Below are 23,282 nucleotides of genomic sequence, written 5' to 3' on the forward strand. Positions count from 1 at the left end.
GAAGAGTGTTAATTGAAACGTGTGAGCGTGAACGGGTTTGCTCTAAAGGTGGAGTGCGTATTTGTGGGGTTGTTTTTGATGTGAGTATGAACGTCGGCGTGTCTTTGACTAATCATCCCTTTCACGCCTTTGGCTAATTTTTCGACCAATCACAGCCATATCGTGGCACAAAGTCGGACCTCATCTCATCATGGCTGTCAGTATAAATTTGATCGTTGAATCATGAACTTCCCTTCGTTTAAATCGACATATAAAAACCCATTTTTCGCATTTCCTCAATTAAAACGCGTCCAACTGTCGCCCAGAAGGTACAAAATGCGCATATCCATCAAGTGAGCCCCCATCAACCCCCAAGTAAGTACCGGCGCCCCCGCAAACCCCAAAATTCCTCCAACTTCCTCGATCATCTGATCTCCATTTTATCTCCCAAATTAAGCGTAATTAGCTCAGGTGAACGACCCCCGCCGCCTCCCTGCCCCCAAATTCACGCAATTTTCGCAATTCCAGAAGCATTCGGGCCGAGATTCTTCCATATGTTCGCATTAACCCCAATAGAAATCGATTATGACGTCGAGCAGGTGAGAGTCTGTCAAAGCTTCGCACATCTGCTTATCTCTAGGATCCGCAGGTTGGACAGGCTGTTCGTGCTGTTGGAGACTGGCAGCTCAGCAGTCACTCGATCGGCAGCAGCCAAACAACTAGGGGAAGTCCAGAAGCTGCACCCCCATGAGTTGAACACGTTACTGACGAGGACGGCGACATACCTCAGGTCCACGAACTGGGAGACGAGAATCGCGGCGGCGGAGGCCGTCAGGGCCATCGTGAGCAACGTGCCCCAGTGGGAGCCCCAGGTGGCTGAGGCGGCCAACAGTGAGTAGACGAACGGGGTTTTAATCGCGTTAGATAATTATATTGTTATCTGGTCGTAAAAGGCGGTTTTCGGCGCGGTGACGTCAGGTATTGATTGTTTTGAGTTTTTTTTATTGGTAGTCGGGTGGCATGATTTCATGTGGATTTTAGTTTCATGTACGAATAGTCGACACGTGCCAATTTGTGTTTTGTGTTCTTTTAACATATGTTTTCATGTAAATTACTAGTGTCGAATGATAAAAATGCAATTTTTGTACTGTGACTAATGTTTCTTTGTGTTGTTAACGTTTTTTCGGTTTAAGTCTTATCTAGTCAAGGTTATCAAAAATTTACATTTGAAATGTAGAAAAATATTGTAAAGATAAAGTTTATATATATATTGCTTATGTTATATTTTAAGTTTTGTGTTAATTCCAAAATAGTATGGTAAAATATTTGAAGAGTAGGTTATTTTTAATTAATAGGAAACCGTCAGGGTAAACTACAAATACAAGTATTACGTTCGCAATCAACTAAACAAGGATAGAAACAGTAATACCGCCAAGTACACTTGACCACATTTTTTTTCGCATATCGGTTGTTAAACTACAGCAGTTCTAATTAATAAACGTCAGTTGATAATTTTTCGAGATGCCGTCGTCCATTTTCCAAGGGGATGAATAAATAAATAGGGAACAGCTAAATCAACTTCATAGCTTGACATTTTGTCTCAGACGGGAATAAAAAATCCAATATTTTATGTAGATAAAGGAGTGTAAAAATATTCATTATATAAAACATAAATTACTGAAAAAGTGCGTTTCTTGGGGGAAAAACTAGATTTCCGTTTTGAATCTCAAATTTATGCTAATTTGAAATAATTTGTGGGCTTTCTTGTCTTTTAAATAAAACTAATCTTATTGGAATTTTAAAACTGTTTTTTCAATACGTTTTATGAAGATAATTTGTAACAGAGTTATCCTTAGCCAAAAAATAGTACATCTATGCTAAATTCAGGTTATATATTTAAATAATTTTACAACCATTGATACTGAAGCCGAGGTGTTTCAAGAAATATTTTTAAAAGTTTGTGTATTTAAACAATTTGTTTTCCTATAAGATTCAATTTTGAATTTTAAATAGTAGTAATAAAATTTTCGGTTGATTTACGGACACTTAAATGAAAAATAGAACAAAGATTATATGTTAAAATTTTATGTGTCACACGCTTAACAAAAACAAAGTTGTCGAATAAAATAAATTAAACTTTATTAGTTCAGGAATAATTTTGCAATTAAAAATAAAACGGGTGACTTGTTTTGCACTCACTTGACAAAAGCCCGACTACAGTTTTATTACAATTGATAAGTGTGATATAAAATCGTTACTCAACTCCTAATTGGATGCACACTTAATAATAATTTTTGAGTTGTATCGTAAATACCCGCACCACAACCTAACATACATCGAATACCTAAATCAAAAACTGCGCTTTCCATTGACGCAAAACTGCACCATTTATCACACTCGAAGCGTTTATTCGTGTCATTGTAACGTTGATTGAAAGTTTCTCACATTAAAGTAATCGATTTTTGTATGCCTCGCGGTTTATCAGTTTAATACGTTTTCCTTGTGGCTTTTTGTAGGCGAGATTCTCGCTATCAGAGTCGAAAGAGTTCGTGAGAAAATTTTAACTTTCTCTGTTGGACATCCTGTTTACTAAATATATAGGAAATTTGATGTTTGTTAAGATAGCGAGTTTCCTGCTCCAGAATCAAATCTGGCTTGTTTTCTTTTTTTGGGATCTGGTTTTGTCCACAGCGTAATCACCAAGGTCATGGTATTTCCTAGACACGAAAATATTATTTGCGTCTATAAATAGATTATTTTTTAATTAATAAATAATGCACTCTGAAATTGCGACCGCCAAAAATATAATCATAGTACTTGAGTGGTCCGTTGTTGTTGTTGTACGGGGACGATATTAACAATTAATCTCTTAATTGTGGTATTTTTATTTACCAACAATAAATCAAGATGACACGCTATTGTGGGATTAATTAATATTTTATTTTTATCAATTTATCACTTTTCCTTATTATTTGGTTTGATTTATGTGAGCTCTGTGAAATTCCATCACGTTCGATTCGCTCTCGAAAAAAAACGATTCCATTTATAATTGTTGTAATTTTTATACGTGAGGATAACTTCACCCAGATGAAATTAATTTTGTCAGTGTAACAAGGACTTATGCAAATACCCAGCACTCTTGATTCGATCTATGATGCAAGTAAAAAATTAATACCGCGAATTAAACCGGTCAAGTATGATAATTAAGTATTTTCGATGGTAATCTACTAACAAGTAATAAAAATGGCAAAATTCCCGAAGATACGTAAACAGATGGTTTAATGACGACATTATAACGCAAGGGGTGGGAAACGACTGAAACGCAATACTCGCAAACGTGGGCGTATTACGATAACACGACTATAAATGCATTAATAAAAAACAAACAAAACTATTCTTCAACCTGCTAATTTACAAATGCGATACAGCGAGGTATTTAAGTGCTTAACATTTAAATGCTGTCTATTATAGTGCTTTAAATTGTTGCAAAGGTACATAATGTTCAAGGTTGCTTGATATTGCTTGCGTAGATTAAATGGGAAAATGCGATAAGATTAGTGAAAATCGTTGGCGATTTTTTTAAAAGAGGTCAAGGGATCGTTGGAATACGTAGACTTTTGCGTGTCGTGATAAGAACGGCGAGTTTTCTGCCGTGACTTGGGAGGCTGGTATGTGGAAAAATGGGCTCGGTTTTTATACAAACAATGAAATAACGCACTACAAAGAGTCGAAGCTTTGCAAAGTGGGTCATGCAAAGCGCAAATAAACGGTCGGAACTGTAGCACGAAGGAAGGAGTGACAGTTTTAATTGGGGGTGATGCCGGGTGGACGACTAGTAGGCACACCCACTTCATTTTTTCCGTCGGTAATAAAGTAGCACACTTTGTTGACAAAAGAATTGGAATGACGATGTTGTCTGGAAATTATTCATCTAATTTAAATATCTATTTGGACCTAATTATTTTTTATATTTTCTAGTTGTGTGCAATTTATCACTGACAAAAAGAACATATGACTCAATCTGCGCGATAACAATGTATGTTAATTATGTTATTCATTGTTAGTTTTGATTTTTTACTAAAAAAATTGTGTTGGCGCCTTGTTCGATTTGACAGTTTTTCGTCTTCGTTTGCAGGCGATGACGCCCAAAGCCCCTCTCTTTCCTCCGTCGGGCGCCTCCGTTTCAGCCAGTTCGACATTGCCAAAGTCCTCAAGAACAGCACCCACCTGATGGCCTCCGAAGGCAAAGAGTTCGATTTAGAAGAAGACGCATCGTCGGCCGACATCCGCGAAAAGATGGCGAAACAGCGTCAGATCCTCAACGCCAGGTTGGGTCTAGACGTGGCCGCCCAGATCGGCATCGACACCTCCAACTTGTTCACCAACGAAGACTTGATGGTGCCGCGTGTAAAACAAGAAAATTCCGACCGAAACAACGAAGCCGCAAGAGTAAGAGCTCGCACGAAACCACCACTTAAAAATTGAAACGCTCGATTTTCAGAAACCGCTGCGCGACCTCATTTCCAGCGTGAGCGAAGGTCTGAGTTCCAGAGAGATGAACCGAGCGAAGAGGAAAGCGCGCCAGGCTGTTTACAAACAGAGGTCGCGCGAACCGGAGGAAACCACCAGTAACGGGGAGGAGCCCGAAAGAAAGAAGTTAAAGGTGGAAGTCAAAGAAGAAAGTAATACGAGTATGGGTATGTTTAGTCCAAGAGGGTGGGAATTAAATGTAACTTGACGGGTTTTCAGATGCCCCTGACGTCGACATCTCCGACGCCACCGATTGGCCGCTGGAGTGGTTCTGCGACCAGCTAAGTCAAGACTTGTTTAGCTCGAGCTGGGAGACGCGCCACGGTGCCGCCACCGCCCTCCGCGAAATCATCACCGTCCACGGTCGAGGGGCCGGCAAAACCGCCCACTCCACCGCCACACAAATCGACGAAAACCACCAAATCTGGCTGGAGGACATCGCCATAAGACTCCTCTGCGTGTTAGCGCTGGACCGCTTCGGCGACTTTGTTTCGGACGCGGTGGTGGCGCCCGTGCGCGAAACCTGCGCACAGTCCCTCTGCGCAGTCCTCAAACTCATGAAGGAAGACGGGTGTAGAGGCGCCCTCGGCATCCTTTTACAATTGCTCAACCACCAGGAATGGGAAGCGCGTCATGGTGGTCTATTAGGGTTGAAATATCTTCTGGCGGTACGAGAAGACATGGTGAACGCCCTCCTGCCCGAAGCATTCCCCTACATCTTACTAGGCTTGTCGGATAACGTGGACGACGTGGCGGCGGTAGCCGCCTCCGCTCTGATCCCGGTGACGGCGAAACTAGTGCAACTCGTCCCGTACGACGTCCCCGTAGTCGTAACAAAACTGTGGGACTTGTTAGCGGAACAGGACGAGCTCGCCGCCGCTTGTAATAGCTTCATGGGGTTGTTGGCGGCGATTTTGAACCTACCGGCGGCGCAGACGTTGTTGCCTCCGCAGCCGCTGAACGACGTGGTGCCGAGATTGTGGCCGTTTTTGAGCCACAGCGCGTCGTCTGTGCGTAAAGCCACTTTACAGACTTTGGGGACTCTGACGGAGAGGGAGAGCGACGGAGGGGCTATCAAGTGGGAGGCGCAACTACTCCAGGACGCCATGAGGCACGTTTACCAAAGGGTGTTGGTAGAGCCGCAAGCGGAGGTTCGAGCGGTGGCGGAGAAAGTCTGGGAGCAACTAGTCCAGAACTCGGGACTAGTGGAATTGTTGCATGCCGCCTGCCCCTTCATCACCGTGTGGTTGTTCTTGAGCATGCAGCCGACGCGGGTGCCCTTCGACCCGAACTTCCTCATCCACGCGAAGACGCAGCGCAAGAAGAACGCCAACGACGGGTTGAATAGTTTTGACAACGCGGTGGCCATGCCGAAGTGTTACTTAGGGGGGTCGGAGACCACTCCGGTGGCGACGCGCGAAAGCAACTCGGTTCAAGTTAGATGCATGTGCGCGCGCATGCTGGGCTTGCTGTCGTGTTACATCATCAAGCCCGCCCCCGGGATCGACTATAGCGGGAACATAGAGAAGCCGGTGGAGTGTTACGAGAAGGTTCTTCTCGTCCACTTGAACTCCAAGTCGGCGTTGCAGAGGATGATGGCCGGGTTGGTCATTGCCGAATGGGCCGAAAGGGACCGAGAGACCGAGGTCTGTCCCGACGGTCTCAAACAGCGCATCCACGCCTGTTTGAACGAACGAGTTTATTTTGACGAGATCGCAGTGAGTTTTACCCGGCTGACGCAGGAGACGAGGGATTTTATGGCGACACTTAAACACTACAAGGTAGGTATCGATCTGTGGTGGCAGCGTTCTCGAGACTGGAGGCGGTTATTTATGACACCACCAGAGTTATCTCGCCTTAAATTTTTTTTATTTAAATTTGATTATTAATGGTACACCGAAACGCTATTAACAAAAGGTTAGATAATTATACTACCTATAAAAACGCAGTGGCGGCTCGTCAGAGGAGGCAACTGAAGCCGGGCATCAGTGACTACTCAGCAAATTCATTGCATTACGTAAAAAAAAAACTTTTTATACAAAATGGTAGATTACCTCTTGGGTGGCGGATTAACTCTCTGTTACGCTCGTAACAATCAACTGGTGAGTCTGGGAAAATTTGTAAAAAAAAATCCTTCTCACATTTTGGTGGAGTTACAATGATTTTAAAATTGGTTCTTTTGCCGCAGTGTGTTTTTCTTTTTTTTAATTCGAGAGACTTGGGAACCCATGGTGTATTATTTTGAGAGCCCATGTTTTTACTTCCCGAGCGTAAGCAAAGGAAGTATTGTAATCGAGTCCGTCGGCCGACTCTCTACTTTTACGTTTTCTCGATCTTTCATGACCCCTAGAAGACGAAGAAATAGGTCTCCCATTTCCGTCTGTCTGTCCGTCTGTCTGTCCGTCTGTCCGTCCGTCTGTCCGTCTGCCGTCCCGGATTTTTATTAGACAGATAATCTCCGAAAGTACTCGACCGATTGTTGTGAAATTTTGTACTTATATTAAGAATATCATGTAGATGGTAAAACGCTAACCAAAATTTGTCTAATCATCCCCACCACTAATGCGATGACGTCACTTCAAAATTGTACATAGTAAATGGGTTTTCAATTGTATAAAATAACATAGTCCTACACATGTAGTTTACAACTCTGAATCGACTTTTCACCCGAAACGTCCAGATTTTTGGAAAAAAAAATCAAAATTATAAAACAACATTTTGAAATTTAATTTTTAATCTGCTAACCAGAATGCTTTGAAATGTTGCAGATGTTTTAAGACTATAAAGAGCATCATAAATCTTTAGTCAAAAAATATTTGCTTATCCCCTCCAAAAACTTGATGACGTCAGCTCAAAAGTTTGTGGAATAAATCATATCTAAAATGTACAAAATATGATGAGTCTATACTTGTGATCTATCACTCCATTCATATTTTTTGGATTTGAATATACAGGGTGACTCAAAAAAATTAATGAATGCGTAAATATATTTTATTGATTTAATCAGGAACTACAAAACCGAATGCTCTGAAATCTTGCAAATGTTTTAAGGTCATAAAGAGCATAATAAATGTTTAGTCAAAATATATTTGCTTATCCCCTCCAAAAACTTGATGACGTCAGCTCGAAAGTTTGCCGAATAAATCATATCTAAAATGTACAAAATATGATGAGCCTGTACTTGTTATTTATCACTCCATTCATATTTTTTGGATTAGCATATACAGAGTGACTTAAAAAAATTAATGAATGCGTAAATATATTTTATTGATTTAATCAGGAACTACAAAACGGAATGCTCTGACATCTTGCACATGTTTTAAGGTTATAAAGAGCATAATAAATGTTTAGTCAAAATATATTTGCTTATCCCCTCCAAAAACTTGGTGACGTCAGCTCGAAAATTTGCTGAATAAATCATATCTAAAATGTACAAAGTATGATCAGTCTGTACTTGTGATCTATCACTCCATTCATATTTTTTGGATTTGCATATACAGGGTGATTCAAGAAAATAAATGAAAGCGTAAATTTATTTTACTGATTTACTCAGGAACTACAAAACCGAATGCTTCGAAATCTTGAAGATATTTTAAAATTGTCATAAGCATGGTAAATTTTTGATCAAAACGTATTTGGTCGTCCCCCCTAAAAAATTTATGACGTCACCACAAAATTTTGCTGAATAAATCCTATCTAAAATGTACAAAATATGGTGAGTCTCTTCTTGTGATTTATCATTCCATTCAAATTTTTTCGATTTGCATATACAGGGTGACTCAAAAAAATTAATGAAAATTTATTTTATTGATTTAATCAGGAACTACAAAACCGAATGCTTTGAAATCTTGCAGATGTTTTAAGGTTATAAAGAGCATAATAAATTTTTAGTTAAAATATATTTGGTTATCTTCTACAAAAAACTGATGACGTCAGCTCAAAAGTTTGCCGAATAAATCGTATCTAAAATGTACAAAATATGATGAGTCTGTACTTGTGATTTATCATTCCATTCATATTTTTGGATTTGCATATGCAGGGTGACTCAAAAAAATTAATGAAGGCGTGAATTTATTTTATCGATTTAATCAGGAATTACAAAACCGAATGCTTTGAAATCTTGGGAATATTTTAAAGTTATTATAAGCATGGTAAACTTTTGTTCAAAATGTATTTGTTCATCCCTCCTAAAAAAATTGATGACGTCACCCTTAAATTTTGCTGAATAAATCCTATCTAAAATGCAAAAAATATGATGAGTTTGTACTTGTGATTTATCATTCCATTCATATTTTTTAGATTTTCTTAAGAGGTGGTTCAAAAAAATTAATGAAGTCAATTTATTTTATTGATTAAATTAAAGGCAACACTTATTATTAGTATTACACCCCAACCAACCCAATTTGGTAGACACAAAATTTGTTAAAGGAAAAACTCGGTTGAAACATAAGGGTAGCACGCTTATTTACATTGACTTTAACATTACAGACCTGCATTTGTTTTATGCGCTCGCTTGGTTCCGCGAATGTGAAATAGACATGTTTATAATCAACCAATTGTGAATTTCACCGTCAAGAATTAAAATAAAACCCAATGTTTTATATAATAAGCGGAAGTCGAAGCAATAAAACCGATGGTCGTTTTGTTTACAGTTTCTCTGTTTGACTCTCACGTATGCTGTTACGCCTGTCATCTTAAATTAAGAATGTTTATACATACACGATTTTCAGTTGCCTTTGATACGTATACGTGAGTAAATTGTTTCGTTATTTTATTGATTATTACAAATCAATATTCAAAACGACCCAATTCATTTTCCCGAAAATTTGAGAATATAATAATTTTATTCTTAGTATTACACTACATCTATCCCAACTGATATACGTGTCCTTGCAAAAATGTTGATGACGTAATCGCAATTTTTTTTTAAATTCCCACTACAAAAATGTAATGAGAAAAAAAAACACAATAGGCATGCAGTCGTCAAGTTTCCGACAGCGAGGGAAGTACTGTCTAAACTCTTTAGACCAATTTTTTTTTTTTTTTAATTATTTGAAACAATCTTGGGGAACTGCGGTGTTCTGTTTTTGGAAAATTCTCACCTGACCTGTTTTTGAGTTAATTTTGGGACCCTTTTTTTAAACATTTAAAACAATCTTGAGGTTCTGTTTGCAAAAAATTTCATTAAATTTCTTAGAGGATATGTTATTTGCCAAAATCAGCCTTATCTTGGTAGGTACTAGCCCCGCCCACCCACCCACCCTTTCTTTTCTTACAGGGTATCTCATTAGCCAAAATCAGTTTTATCTTTGCAGCCACTAGCCCCGCCCACCCACCCTCTCTTTTCTTAGATGGTATCTGATTTGCAAAAAACAGTCTTATCTTAGCAAGTACTAGCCCCATCCACCCACCCACCCTCTCTTTTCTTAGAGAAACTGTCATTTTCCAAAACAATTTTATCTTCGCAAGTGCTGATGACTAACTTTTACAAAAAATGATCAAAATTTGGCAGGAATTTTGAACATCTTCTCTAGTATTTCGTTCTTAATGCTTGAATGGATTTTTTTGTTGGTTTTGTTTTTATTTATAATTTATTAATGTCTTATTAAATGATTTTTTGTTTGCTTTTTACTTCCCGAGCGTAAGCAAAGGAAGTATTGTAATCGAGTCCGTCGGCCGACTCTCTACTTTTACGTTTTCTCGATCTTTCATGACCCCTAGGAGACGAAGAAATAGGTCTCCCATTTCCGTCTGTCTGTCCGTCCGTCTGTCCGTCCGTCTGTCCGTCCGTCTGTCCGTCTGTCTGTCCCGGATTTTTATTAGACAGATAATCTCCGAAAGTACTCGACCGATTGTTGTGAAATTTTGTACTTATATTAAGAATATCATGTAGATGGTAAAACGCTAACCAAAATTTGTCTAATCATCCCCACCACTAATGCGATGACGTCACTTCAAAATTGTACATAGTAAATGGGTTTTCAATTGTATAAAATAACATAGTCCTACACATGTAGTTTACAACTCTGAATCGACTTTTCACCCGAAACGTCCAGATTTTTGGAAAAAAAATCAAAATTATAAAACAACATTTTGAAATTTAATTTTTAATCTGCTAACCAGAATGCTTTGAAATGTTGCAGATGTTTTAAGGCTATAAAGAGCATCATAAATCTTTAGTCAAAAAATATTTGCTTATCCCCTCCAAAAACTTGATGACGTCAGCTCAAAAGTTTGTGGAATAAATCATATCTAAAATGTACAAAATATGATCAGTCTGTACTTGTGATCTATCACTCCATTCATATTTTTTGGATTTGCATATACAGGGTGATTCAAGAAAATAAATGAAAGCGTAAATTTATTTTACTAATTTACTCAGGAACTACAAAACCGAATGTTCTGAAATCTTGCAGATGTTTTAAGGTCATAAAGAGCATAATAAATGTTTAGTCAAAATATATTTGCTTATCCCCTCCAAAAACTTGATGACGTCAGCTCGAAAGTTTGCCGAATAAATCATATATAAAATGTACAAAATATGATCAGTCTGTACTTGTGATCTATCACTCCATTCAAATTTTTTGGATTTGCATATACAGGGTGATTCAAAAAAAATAATGAAAGCGTAAATTTATTTTACTGATTTACTCAGGAACTACAAAACCGAATGCTTTGAAATCTTGAAGATGTTTTAAGGTTATAAAGAGCATAATAAATGTTTAGTCAAAATACATTTGCTTATCCCCTCCAAAAAAATTGATGACGTCAGCTCAAAAGTTTGCCGAATAAATCCTATCTAAACTGTACAAAATATGATGAGTCTGTACTTGTAATTTATCACTCCATTCATATTTTTTGGATTTGCGTATACAGGGTGACTCAAAAAAATTAATGAATGCGTAAATATATTTTATTGATTTAATCAGGAACTACAAAACCGAATGCTCTGAAATCTTGCAGATGTTTTAAGGTCATAAAGAGCATAATAAATGTTTAGTCAAAATACATTTGCTCATCCCCTCCAAAAACTTGATGACGTCAGCTCGAAAATTTGCCGAATAAATCATATCTAAAATGTACAAAGTATGATGAGTCTGTACTTGTGATTTATCACTCCATTGATTTTTTTTTGGATTTGCATATACAGGGTGACTCAAAAAAATTAATGAAGGCGTAAATTTATTTTATTGATTTACTCAGGAACTACAAAACCCAATTCTTTGAAATCCACTGCGAAAAAAAAACATAATAGGCATGCAGTCGTCACGTTTCCGACAGCGAGGGAAGTACTGTCTAAACTCTTTAGACCAATTTTTTTATTAATGAAAAAGAGAAGCTAAATTTATTTAATAATAATGCGCAACGATTAATGACTACTGGTCATTATTATGGATGGTTATTATCCTGAAAAAAATAAACGCTGGATTTCAGTCACCATTGTTACTAAGAAATAAGAACGCAAGCCGCATTAGATGCGTGCACTGTTGCCAATTTTACTTTTATAAAATTACGTTTTTTTCGTAATCTACATTATAAATAATTTTTTATTATATTTTTGGGACTCCCGCGACCTTCGTACATAACGCCATTATCCGGACACCCGGTATAGCCACGATTCTTGGCTTCAGTCGGTTTAAACTTCGCGAGCCGCCACTGCAAAAACGCTTGTTACAGTTTTGTTGTCAGACTCACGGTTACCGAGGGGATCAAAAACATATTTGAAACCCTATTTTCGAATAGCGACACCCCCAATCCCGAAAACTCACCTTTGCTTAAAAAATTAGTACCTCTACTAGACGGACTTTCCCCCAGGTTCCTATAAACTGCGAAAACGACAGCGTTTTCACGTTGGAACGTATCCAAGAACTGACCGGCCAACAAACTCAGGAAATTCTAGTCAAAATCAAACTTAAATCCAAAGTCCAAGAAAGTCTGGAAGAACGGAGACGCAGCATCCAGAACTCGGTGATCCAAACCAGCAACGACCAGCTGGTGTTGAGCGTCAGCACGTTAGCCGCTTTGGCGGGAGCGGCGGTCATGTTTCGAGCCCTCCCCGAGAAGCTAACACCTCTAGCCAAACCCCTAATGGAATCGGTGCGGAGAGAGAACGACGAGAATCTACAAAGAACCACGGCGAAGCACTTGGCCAAGTTGTTGGACCAGTGCAGAGGCCGAACCCCGTGCCCCAACGACAAAATTTTGATAAATTTGTGCACGTTCTTGCGCGGCGACCCCGAATTCACCCCCGTCATACACAAACAACAAGGGGAGAATAGCAGCAAAGCGGAACTGGTTTGGGGCCGACCCGGAAACTATAACGGGATAGTCACACTCAACAACCAACAGAGAAACGCGGAGAAGGCGGCGTTCAGGCGCTCGAACTCCACAGGTAGAGGACCGGGGAGGCCACCAGCTACCGATATCCCGCTCGACGAACTATTCAAGGAAGAAGACGAAGCGCAGAAGATCAATCGAGTGCAACGGCGAGGCTCCACGTTAGGTTTGATCGAAATCACGAGTTTCTTCGGGGAGGAGCTTCCGGAGAAAATCCCGAAGTTGTGGGAGTTGATGGTGGGGCAGCTCGTCGAGACGATTGAGCCCGAGACTTTCGATGCGGCTAAGTGGTACGAGAAAGACGATGACTCGGAGAAGTTAGTGTGGGCTTTGCAAGTCCTGGAGGTGACTTCGTCGAGTCTCCACCCCAACCTCAGGCCGACTCTTATGGAGAAGTCTTTGAAGCGTCTGTGCGTTTTGTTGTCTCATCCGTACCGCGCTGTGCGTCATTTGGCTTCTCGGTGTCTCGCGGTGTTCGCTAAGCTCGACTCGGTCACCGTCATGGAGATGATTGTTCATTTGGTGTTGCCGAAACTGGGGGCTATTGATTGCGATATTGACCGGCAGGGGGCGGTGGAAGCCATCGCTTGTATTATCGAGACGCTACAGTTCGATATTATACCGTACGTGGTTTTGCTAGTTGTGCCATTGTTGGGACGGATGTCTGACCAAAATATGTGTGTGAGGTTGATGGGGACGCACAGTTTCGCCACTTTGGTGCAACTGATGCCTTTGGATGGGGGGGTTCCCGAACCGCCGGCTCTTCAAGGGAGCACTCTTAGTGAAAAGCGGGAGCGCGAAAGAGAGTTCTTGCAACAATTACTGTCCCCGAACTCCATCCCGGACTACGACGTACCAGTTCCGATTGCCGCAGAACTACGAAGTTACCAACAGGCGGGTATCAACTGGTTGGCGTTTCTGAACAAGTATAAACTTCACGGGATACTGTGTGACGACATGGGTTTAGGGAAGACCATTCAGAGCATTTGTATGTTAGCGGGCGATCACTATTACCGTGAACAGAAGTACAAAGAGACCAAATCTGCAGATTGTGCGCCTTTACCGTCGCTCGTCATTTGTCCGCCGACTCTGACAGGTCATTGGGTTTACGAAGTAGAAAAATTCCTTTCCAATAAATACTTGAAACCTCTACAATACAACGGCTCTCCTACCGAACGCGAGAAATTGCGACACAAATTCAAACGTCATAACTTAATCGTGGCTTCGTACGACATAGTCCGTAAAGACATCGGCGTATTCTCTAACATCAAGTGGAACTACATAATTCTGGACGAGGGACACGTTATCAAAAACGGGAAAACTCGCACTAGTATGGCCATTAAAAACCTCGTCGCGAATTACAGACTGATTTTAAGCGGTACCCCGATCCAGAACAACGTCCTCGAGTTGTGGAGTTTGTTCGATTTCCTCATGCCGGGTTTCCTCGGGACGGAAAAACAATTCACGGCGCGCTACTCCCGCCCGATTTTGGCAAGTCGCGACCCTAAATCCTTACCCAAGGAACAGGAAGCCGGAGCACTGGCCATGGAAGCTCTGCACAGACAAGTTCTTCCCTTCTTGCTGCGACGGGTCAAAGAGGACGTATTAGACGATCTTCCCCCGAAGATCACGCAAGATTACTACTGCGAGTTGAGTCCTCTGCAGGAGCGCCTGTACGAAGACTTCTCCAAATCGCAAGCCCACCAAACCCTGCAGGAGTCGATCTCGTCGGGAGCCACGGCGAGCTCGATGCAAGGCAACACCCACATATTCCAAGCCTTGCGGTACTTGCAGAACGTGTGCAACCACCCGAAGTTGGTACTGAACGCGTCGCATCCACAGTACGCCAGCATCCTGGGGGATTTGCAGCAGCAGGACTCCAAGTTGGACGACATCAGCCACTCGGCGAAGCTGCCGGCTTTGAAGTATGTCTTTGCGAGCAAATAACTGTCAAATAGCAGGAATGCCAACGTCATTATTTAAAAAATAGTTTCATATCTACAAAAAGTTGTAGTAGGCCGTGAAATTAATTGACAGTTGTTTGGCTATAAATGTCAAACTCACGCGTTGGTGAGAAATAAAAATATTCATTGGTTTATTTGTTTTGCGCAGGCAATTGCTGCAGGACTGCGGCATCGGGGTGACCGAGCCCCAATCCACCGAGCTGGTCATCAACCAGCACCGAGCCCTCGTTTTCTGTCAGCTTAAAGCCATGCTGGACATCATCGAGAAGGACTTGTTTAAGAAGCACATGCCAGGCGTCACCTACCTCAGACTCGACGGGTCTGTGCCCCCTAGTCAGCGACATTCCGTCGTGACGCGCTTCAACAACGATCCATCAATCGACGTCTTGTTGTTGACGACGCAAGTCGGCGGTTTGGGGTTGAACTTGACCGGAGCCGACACGGTGATTTTCGTCGAGCACGACTGGAACCCGATGAAAGACTTACAGGCCATGGATCGGGCGCACCGCATAGGGCAGAGGAAAGTCGTCAACGTGTACAGACTGATCACCAGGGCTACCCTGGAAGAAAAAATCATGGGGTGGGTTCATACCACTTTCTCGTAACAAATTTGACTGTCGCTTTTAGTTTGCAGAAATTCAAAGTTCAGACCGTGAATACCATAATCAGCGGGAACAACAGCAAACTGGAGACGATGGGCACCGACCAATTGTTGGATTTGTTTTCGCACAAGCCGTCCGCCGGGAGCGGCAACAGTTCGGACGGAGCAGGCGGAAGCGTGAAGACTATTTTGGAAACACTGCCGGAACTGTGGGACCAGAAACAATACGACGACGAATACGACTTGTCGCAGTTCATTTCCAAGCTGAATTGAAGAGGAGGGAAGGTAAGAGGGCGAAAATCGATGTCGAAGGGTCCCGTTTCCCGTCCCGATTCCGCTGACCCTTTGCCCTAGAGAGCGTGTCACGGACGTGCCGAATCGGGTCACCGTGGGCTAAGGTCGCTCCTCTTCCGAAATGGGTCAGGGCGCGGAGCGTCCCGTCAGCTGATCCGTTTCGGAAACGAGGTCGGCCGGGGTTCGACCCAATTCTACCTGGCGCAAGTCGGTCAAAAGTGCGGAGGAAACCGAGTGACGGCACATCCTTGACCCGATTCCCGGTCGATCGATTCACAACAGGTAGCGATCTTGTTGCAGGTCTGACTCGAATGGAGAGATTCTGCCAATTTTATGATTGACGTAACAACCAAAGATTTATTTAAGGAGTTGCCGGTGACATTTGCTGATCATTCATTGAGTTAATTTATATCATCCATTGCTGTAGCGTTGGTTCTTCTAAGTGTGATTCGCGTAGGTTGTATTGTTAGGTTGTGTGTAGACTCTGTATTGTACTCTGATGAAATAGCAATAAAGTGTTTTCGATAAATTGGGGCGTTTTAGTGACGAGGGTCGAGCGAGGGGATGAATAATACATGGGGTGTGTGTCGTAAACATTTATTTCGCAACTTATACATAGGTTACGACGTGAAGGGAGACAATATGGCAGTCAACAGTCAGTCGTGATTATTATTTTCATAATAGTTGATATGGTAGTATACTAGTATACGACTACCTACTCCTATAATAATAATAGTACTACTACAAGGGGATTTGAGCGATCCCGGCACAGCCTTGTTTGACTTTATTAATAGCAACCAACCAACAATCCCCGTCTACTTATTATTGCATCTGAAGCACAACTTCTACCCTCTACTGCTAAAGCCACTACTTCATATATTGTTATTTTTTTATTGTATAGCGTAATCACATTGTAACTTGATGAAGCATTTTGGAATTAACCAACGGAAAACTACGCTACCGCGTTACCCTACTCTCCTCTGTGATATATTTAGAAAAATAAAGACTTTACGACACGCCCGAGTTCAGTTCAGTGAGTGTATAAGCTCTTCAATTTTTTAAAACATCAGTCTTCGACAATCAATACGGAAAGACTAAAATAGTAGCAACTAAAACGACCAAATATACAATCTAGGTAACTAACTCTTTGATAATACGAAGCGTTAGGTCAGCTAACGGTCCTAAATCTACACATTTTCTGCCAATGGGTCCGTAAATATACAATACTTAATAACTACAGTACTTATCGTGGTATGTATATATATGTATATTTTCTAAGTAGTGATCCGTATTTCCCTCTATTTAAAAAAATAACTTTGCTAATACGGGATTCGATTTGAGGTCAAACGTGTAGGAATCAATGTTTGCGTCGATGAGTAAGCGTCTGCAGTGCTTACTCCTCCTCCTCTCAATAGAGCAAATACGGACCTGCCTTTTTCTTACTATGGGCGCCCTTGTCGTGGCACACAATGTGCACGAACTTTAAGTTACCCACGGTAAAAAGATCACTATATATAGCTTTGACGTCCAGCGCCGCCTCGCCCCCGCCCTTCGTGATGGTGCGCTCCGCCTCTTTGAGCGCCCTACCCACTTCGGGCAGCACCGACCTAGACCGCTCCACCACATGGTCTAAATTCCACGTCTGAAACACGATCCGCCCCTCCCTGCTCGCGTACGGATTAATCTTGTGCTTAGGACTGTACAAACACACCTCTTTGTCCCACCGCCCCTGACACGTAAACTCCCCCCCTTTATCGCACAAACTCTTCTTATCGCTCCGATCGAAATAACACCCGTTGAATTTGGACAATTTTAGCCTGTTGTGGAGTTCCAAGACGAGGTCGTTTAGGCGCTGCTTCGGAATCGAGGCGTCCTTCAACAGTTCTTCTCGGCTTTTGTAGTAATAGGTTCGAATCCGGTCCTGCGCCCTCCTAAACATATAGTCCTCTTTGGTTTTTGCATTGGTGTCAAGGCCTGGATGAGCGTAACATTGTAATGTGTGCGGCGGGGAGGACCAGGCGCTGGCCACGCCCCGGAGGCGGGCCGAGCTCCCGGTTGGGTTACATGACGGCAACCAAAAACGCGCCACGCGCGTTCTTGATTGGTTCACATGAAAGTCATGATGTGACGTATTTGGAATGGACTCACCTTCAAACCACTCCGGGTGATCACACTTGAGACTGTGTTTGGCCTTGTCGCCGTCGATCCCACGCAACACCTCCGCGAGCTTGAACACCTTGCTCTTCATCTTCTCGGTGAAGAACTCTTGCACTTTTTCGCCGGCCGTCAGGTACTCGTCGTTGACTTCTCGAATCGTCTTGTACAGCATCTCCGCGTCGGTCAAGGCGGTCTCGCCTTTCTTCACCCACACGAGGAGCGTCTGTGCGTGCAAGGTCTGGAAATACTCGTCGTTCTCCACCAGAGTGCCGTCTTGCGTCTGGAAAAAAATCTCGTCGGGGGATTGCTTGAGCTTGAATTTTTCGATCGTTTTTCGTTTTAGGTCGTCGAGGGTCTTGGCTGCGATTCCCACGCGCGATTTTCGATCGGCGTCGGTTACTTTAAAACCTTTGGTCGAAGTCATCTGGAAGCAGAAAATGTGAGGGAAGAAATTTCATTGATTAGTGCGTACCTCGGCGCGGTATGCAACCAGCTCGACGTCTCGGGCTCGACTGAGGTTTTCCTGGTTGCAGGCTGCACTTAAATGCAGGCAACTTAAAAAAATTAAAGCAACTAGGCCAATGTCAGTGTCAATTTCCCTTTCCCACTTCCCGTTCCGGGGGCGGCGGTGCGCATGACGGGTGACCTCTTTAGACGCGATCGTGGCCGAAAACGCGTGAAATGGGGTAAACAAAGGATTCCGCACGCTGCAATAAAGACATGACGCGTACATAACCTCATTTTTTTACAAAATTCGATTATTTTTACCTAATATAGTCGACTAGGCCTTGCGGAAGATTTATTAACGAAAACGTGCGGTTACGAGATAACCGAACAAGGAAAACAAAGCGCAAACAAAGATTCATCAGGTGCACCAACCTTGCGACCGAAATCACTAAATTTTGGAAAATATCCAAAATGAGACGTACAATTGTTCATTTATTTACCATAAATACCCATTACCGTTAATAACGTCTACATTATTATTGATTAATTAAAATGTTCAGTCCACATTAAAAAAATTAATTGTTCTAACAACAAAATTAAATTCCCCAAATTAGGGACTTTAACCACGTGACTAACGTAAATGTCACTTTTGAATGATAATCACTGGCAGTTGCTGCTTTTTTACAAAATTCCCAAAATTCTGCAATTATGAACGGTTTAAAACGCGGGGCTTTAATAGTAGTCGAAGGTGTAGACAGATCTGGAAAGTCCACCCAATGTAAGAAACTCGTAGAATCTTTAAAAACCCGAAATGTGAACGCCAATTTAATAACCTTTCCGGACAGAACAACAGGCATTGGGACAATTATCGACAGCTATTTGAAGCAGAAGAGCAACTTGTGCGATGAAGCGATTCATCTCATGTTTTGTGCCAATCGGTGGGAGAAAAAGGAAGAAATGGAACGGTTACTCAAACAAGGAGTCACTTTGATTGTTGACAGATACTCATTTTCTGGAGTTGTGTATTCTTCAGTTAAAAAAAGTGAGCGTTTAAAATGTGTGGGTGGTTGTAACAATGCAAAATTTCAGATATGAACGTCCATTGGTGTCAGGAACCGGAAAAAGGACTGTTGAAACCAGATTTGGTCCTCCTGCTGATTTTAAGTGAAAAGGAAATATCAAAGAGGCCGAATTACGGCGACGAACGTTACGAGAATAAAGAAACTCAAGAAAAGGTGGCAAACATGTTTATGAAAATGAGCGAGGAACAAGAGGACTGGGATGTGGTGGAAGCTGATGGTGGTGTAGATGATGTTCATCAGCTTTTGCTGGAAAAAGTAATGAAAAAAGTGAGTGAGGTGGGACATAAACCAATAGAAATTTTAAACTTTAAACAGCAGTCCTAAAACGAGTTTTATTTTTATGCAGCTATTTAAATGGCTATAATATTTAATTAATTGTCACAGGAGTCATTCCAAAGACTTTAGAATTACAATTTTTTAGCAATTTTTGTTGTCTTCGGAGTTTTCATTATCATCGCTTTGTTCCCTCTTCCGTTTCCCTTGATTCTTTTTCCGTTTTTCCAATTTGTTGTCACCTACCCTGAAAACGTCAATGTATTTTTTATATTAAAAAAAATAAATAAAATAGTGAATACATTGCTGTGGCTCTAGTCCCAGGCCCCCAATTGGGCATTGGATTCTGCTGAAACCTCAAAAAACCTAGCTTTTTGGATTCTGGACTCGCTTCACTATGGTATTCAAAAGAAACTCCAAATTCGATTTTTTTCGCCAGGATATTCGTTCCGGGACTGTTTTCCACCAATCGTTTTTGATTTACTGGATGCTGGGATTCCCACGTCCTCATAATATCCCAAAGTAGTCTCCCAGGAGCGTCTGTTTTAATAGAGGTTTTATTCATATGCGTGTATGAAACTCTATAACCAGAATTTAAAATCGCCGATCTGGAAAACTCAAATTACCAACAGGAATAATTTCAAGGAACAAAATACCTAACGGCGACCATAGATGGAGTCTCCACATGTAAAGTCCCACTAAGCTGTTCCAAAGTATAATACAGAGGTACATCTATCAACTCTTCACTAATAACACTTAAAACACCCTGTATACGTTTAAAAGTGGCGAAATTTTCAGACACTTCGGTTTGTAAGTTGTTTAAAAAGTCAGACGAGTGGATTGGGGCGTTCCAAATGGGGCCCCCAAGATGATACGGATGGTTACAATGTTCACAACTACCACCTGGGGGGTTGGTAGGCAACCCGTATTTCATCTGTCGATTTTTCTCGTTTATTCTCATAGTTCCTAGAGGTTGCAACTGAAAACTGCCACACCCTGTACAATGATAAACCATCGACAATTTACTAAAACAAAAATTGAAACATTTTCTTTTTAAATGTCACACGACACACCTCAAGGTCTGTTTACACGTTTTAGCGCTCGTGAACACTCGTACAAATACTCTGATATAAAAATCAGCCGACAGTGACAATAAAGGTACGATATAGCGGCCATATCGATTAGCGTGGGACTCAATGCATTGCAATAAAATTCTCAAAGCCTAAAAAACCACACACCATTAACAAGAATCATCATTTACAAGCAACAACCATTTCATGACACGCTTTCATCCGTAAGGAAATAGCACCATATTTACTATAACACGTCTCAGGTGAATTACCTGCCAGAACGGCCATATCAGTGGCCGTAACCAACAATAACCCCCCTTCTTTAATTGTCTGCACTGCAGCATCTAGAAAAATAGACGGACACCCGTACGGGTCTAAATCGATAACGTCAAAGCGACGCTCCTTGCGACATTTATACATCAACATCCTAAAAATTATCCTTAGAAAATTTTTTTTTAGAAATCAAACAAATACGTTGCGTCATCATGGCTGGGTACAACCAAATCGTTGACCCCGTTGTCACAAACATTGCGTCTAATATCTTCCACGGCTTTACTTGAAATATCATTAGCGATGATTTCTTTCACGCCTTTGACTTCTTTAGCGTATCGAATGCTGCGCAAACCGGTAGCTGACAGGGCTTCCAGGATTGAAATGCCGTTTTCGTGTTTGACTCCGGGGTTCAGCGGTGTCTCAGACTGCGATAGTTGTTTCGCAAAGGTGTTCAAAACTATAATACTGTAAAATCGTGAGAATTGGAAAATGTGGGGCCACAACCTAACCTCAAATCACGGTTGAATTCTTGAACGGGATTGTAGAAAACGCTTCCGGAGGTTTTAATTTTGGCCAAACCTTCACTGATTTCTTGGCTTGCGGGGTTTTCTTCGTTTGAATCCATCGTGTTTATGTTTTGCTTGAAAGTGAGGTTAGTGCAACACGTTGATCGGATTGGTGGTTTTGATATTCTTGGGTTGGCACTGAATAATATGTTTTTCGATTTTCCAACAATTTTACATTTTTTATACGATACTTGAATTATAGAACAGACAGTGTGTCTGAATATGCGTGTTTAATCATCGATTTTTCTTAATGTTATTAGATTTAAAATGGATTTAGACTTGAAATCGCGCGTTTCGGTTGGCAACCCTTGACAGATGACAGTTGACACTTGTGTTGTTATCTCTGCGTGTTTTGAAAATGACGTCCCAACTAGAACATCAAGCAAATTTGCTTTCCGACTGCATAAATTCTCTAAAAACGTGGAAAGAACTAATAGACACACATTTAGAGGGCGAGGAGAAGTCTGCTGAAGTTAACGAATTGGAAGAAATTGTCAAAGAGTACTGTCTCATCGATTTCACTGCCTCGAAGACCTCCGAAGCTTGTCAGGAAGTTGTTGATTATTTTGCGGAAGAGTCTGCCGACCCGAACGTCGATGTGGATGATTTGTACAAGGATAAGTTAGCACAGAAGCAGGAGAGTTTTTGTGGTAACTATTCGCAGCACAAAATTTGGAAGGAAGTGTTTCAAGGGATCACTGATCATGATGTGGAGGAAGTTCAAGCAAGCCAAAGTGAAGAACCGGTGGAATATGAAGAAATGAATGACTCGATATTTTATTCAAATGTGTTTACCCCACCCGTGGACCCTATAAGTAAAAAAGTGATTAGAGATCCTTATAAGAACAGGAAGTGTGGACATGTGTATGAATACAAATTTATTCTGCAGTATATAAAGTCAATGAAGAATAAAGCAAAGTGTCCTTATATAGGTTGTAGCAATAAGAACATTAGTGTGAGGGAGTTAGTGCCTGATAAGGAAACACAAAATAAAATCAATAACTACCTGAGTCAAGCCAATCAGAATAGTTCTCAAGGGTCAGTTGATAGTGAAAATGATTAATTAAATTTATATTTTTGTATTATTTGTAATAAACATATTTAAGATTCTTCATTGTCTTGATTTTGGAAAGCTGTTACTATGTAGTATAACAGAGGTATTTTAGCAGTTCGTGAATCATCCATAACTCCTAATTTTGTGGTTAAGACGTCGCGGTTTAAACGTTCCATGTTTTGTCCACACTCTGAAAACGACTGTTAAAATATCATAACCACAAGAATATAATTTTTCGACCAGCAGCTAATATTTGCTCGGTGTACATGTACCCATTCCAGTTCAAATATTCCCTAATCAGCTCGTTAATAAATTTCGTTTCTTCAGGAACTTTTGGGGGCTCTTCGGCCGACGCGTTTTTGTTCAAAATTGACATAACTGCAGATCGTAGTTCTGCTTTAAACTTGTCCAGTCGACCATCTTTATGCAAAGACTCTTTCACCGCTAATGAAACCCAAAGTATTAACGACGAAAATAAAACTCAAAAAACACTACCTTCAAATAAATCAAGCTGAGTCGGCTCCGCCATCCCCAAAAAAACTCATAAAAGCAAAAATAAAACTGACGAGTTCAATTTCTCACACTTGTTTGTATTGTACAGGTCGCTTAGCAACCACAGCGTCAACTTCGTTACGCATAGCAACCAACATAAACA

At 41.2% G+C, this 23,282-nt stretch overlaps 6 protein-coding genes across 9 annotated transcripts; 3 read left to right on the forward strand and 3 right to left on the reverse strand.

The window, feature by feature from the left end:
• Positions 1–2: 2 nt before the first annotated feature.
• LOC135132894 (TATA-binding protein-associated factor 172) lies at positions 3–16,234 on the forward strand. Of its 4 annotated transcripts, XM_064061108.1 has the most exons (10): positions 180–354; positions 508–578; positions 629–870; positions 4,115–4,428; positions 4,481–4,676; positions 4,729–6,290; positions 12,325–14,771; positions 14,959–15,390; positions 15,438–15,696; positions 16,006–16,234. In XM_064061108.1, exons 2-9 carry the CDS (start codon positions 565–567, stop codon positions 15,682–15,684), a joined length of 5,454 nt encoding a protein of 1,817 aa, XP_063917178.1. In that variant the 5' UTR covers positions 180–354; positions 508–564; the 3' UTR covers positions 15,685–15,696; positions 16,006–16,234. The 4 variants fall into 4 exon arrangements, with proteins under 4 accessions (XP_063917179.1, XP_063917178.1, XP_063917177.1 ...); XM_064061109.1 differs by lacking the exon at positions 180–354 and adding an exon at positions 3–80 and having other exon boundaries at positions 15,438–16,234; XM_064061107.1 differs by having other exon boundaries at positions 15,438–16,234.
• Positions 16,235–16,288: 54 nt separating this feature from the next.
• Positions 16,289–18,747, reverse strand: LOC135132895 (DNA fragmentation factor subunit beta). The gene is made up of 4 exons (XM_064061111.1): positions 18,631–18,747; positions 18,335–18,569; positions 17,854–18,286; positions 16,289–17,679 (listed from the first exon to the last, which is right to left on the reverse strand). The coding sequence occupies exons 1-4, from the start codon at positions 18,726–18,728 to the stop codon at positions 17,114–17,116; spliced, it is 1,332 nt and encodes a 443-aa protein (XP_063917181.1). The 5' UTR covers positions 18,729–18,747; the 3' UTR covers positions 16,289–17,113.
• A 193-nt stretch (positions 18,748–18,940) lies between these two features.
• Positions 18,941–19,817, forward strand: LOC135131890 (thymidylate kinase-like). The gene is made up of 2 exons (XM_064059742.1): positions 18,941–19,351; positions 19,399–19,817. The coding sequence occupies exons 1-2, from the start codon at positions 19,018–19,020 to the stop codon at positions 19,713–19,715; spliced, it is 651 nt and encodes a 216-aa protein (XP_063915812.1). The 5' UTR covers positions 18,941–19,017; the 3' UTR covers positions 19,716–19,817.
• LOC135131886 (tRNA (guanine(26)-N(2))-dimethyltransferase) lies at positions 19,705–21,819 on the reverse strand. The gene is made up of 7 exons (XM_064059737.1): positions 21,517–21,819; positions 21,209–21,472; positions 20,936–21,161; positions 20,738–20,886; positions 20,321–20,689; positions 19,967–20,272; positions 19,705–19,911 (listed from the first exon to the last, which is right to left on the reverse strand). Exons 1-7 carry the CDS (start codon positions 21,630–21,632, stop codon positions 19,809–19,811), a joined length of 1,533 nt encoding a protein of 510 aa, XP_063915807.1. The 5' UTR covers positions 21,633–21,819; the 3' UTR covers positions 19,705–19,808.
• Positions 21,820–21,883: 64 nt separating this feature from the next.
• Positions 21,884–22,683, forward strand: LOC135131889 (E3 SUMO-protein ligase NSE2-like). The gene has a single exon (XM_064059741.1). The coding sequence runs from the start codon at positions 21,932–21,934 to the stop codon at positions 22,634–22,636; it is 705 nt and encodes a 234-aa protein (XP_063915811.1). The 5' UTR covers positions 21,884–21,931; the 3' UTR covers positions 22,637–22,683.
• On the reverse strand, positions 22,637–23,242 carry LOC135131891 (centrosomal protein 20-like). The gene is made up of 3 exons (XM_064059743.1): positions 23,123–23,242; positions 22,868–23,071; positions 22,637–22,817 (listed from the first exon to the last, which is right to left on the reverse strand). Exons 1-3 carry the CDS (start codon positions 23,154–23,156, stop codon positions 22,675–22,677), a joined length of 381 nt encoding a protein of 126 aa, XP_063915813.1. The 5' UTR covers positions 23,157–23,242; the 3' UTR covers positions 22,637–22,674.
• Positions 23,243–23,282: the final 40 nt, after the last annotated feature.

The sequence above is a fragment of the Zophobas morio genome, unplaced genomic scaffold (assembly GCF_036711695.1).
Source record: "Zophobas morio isolate AGI-343-1 ecotype UQ-CSIRO unplaced genomic scaffold, CSIRO_AGI_Zmor_V1 ptg000021l, whole genome shotgun sequence".
Lineage (NCBI taxonomy): Eukaryota > Metazoa > Arthropoda > Insecta > Coleoptera > Tenebrionidae > Zophobas > Zophobas morio.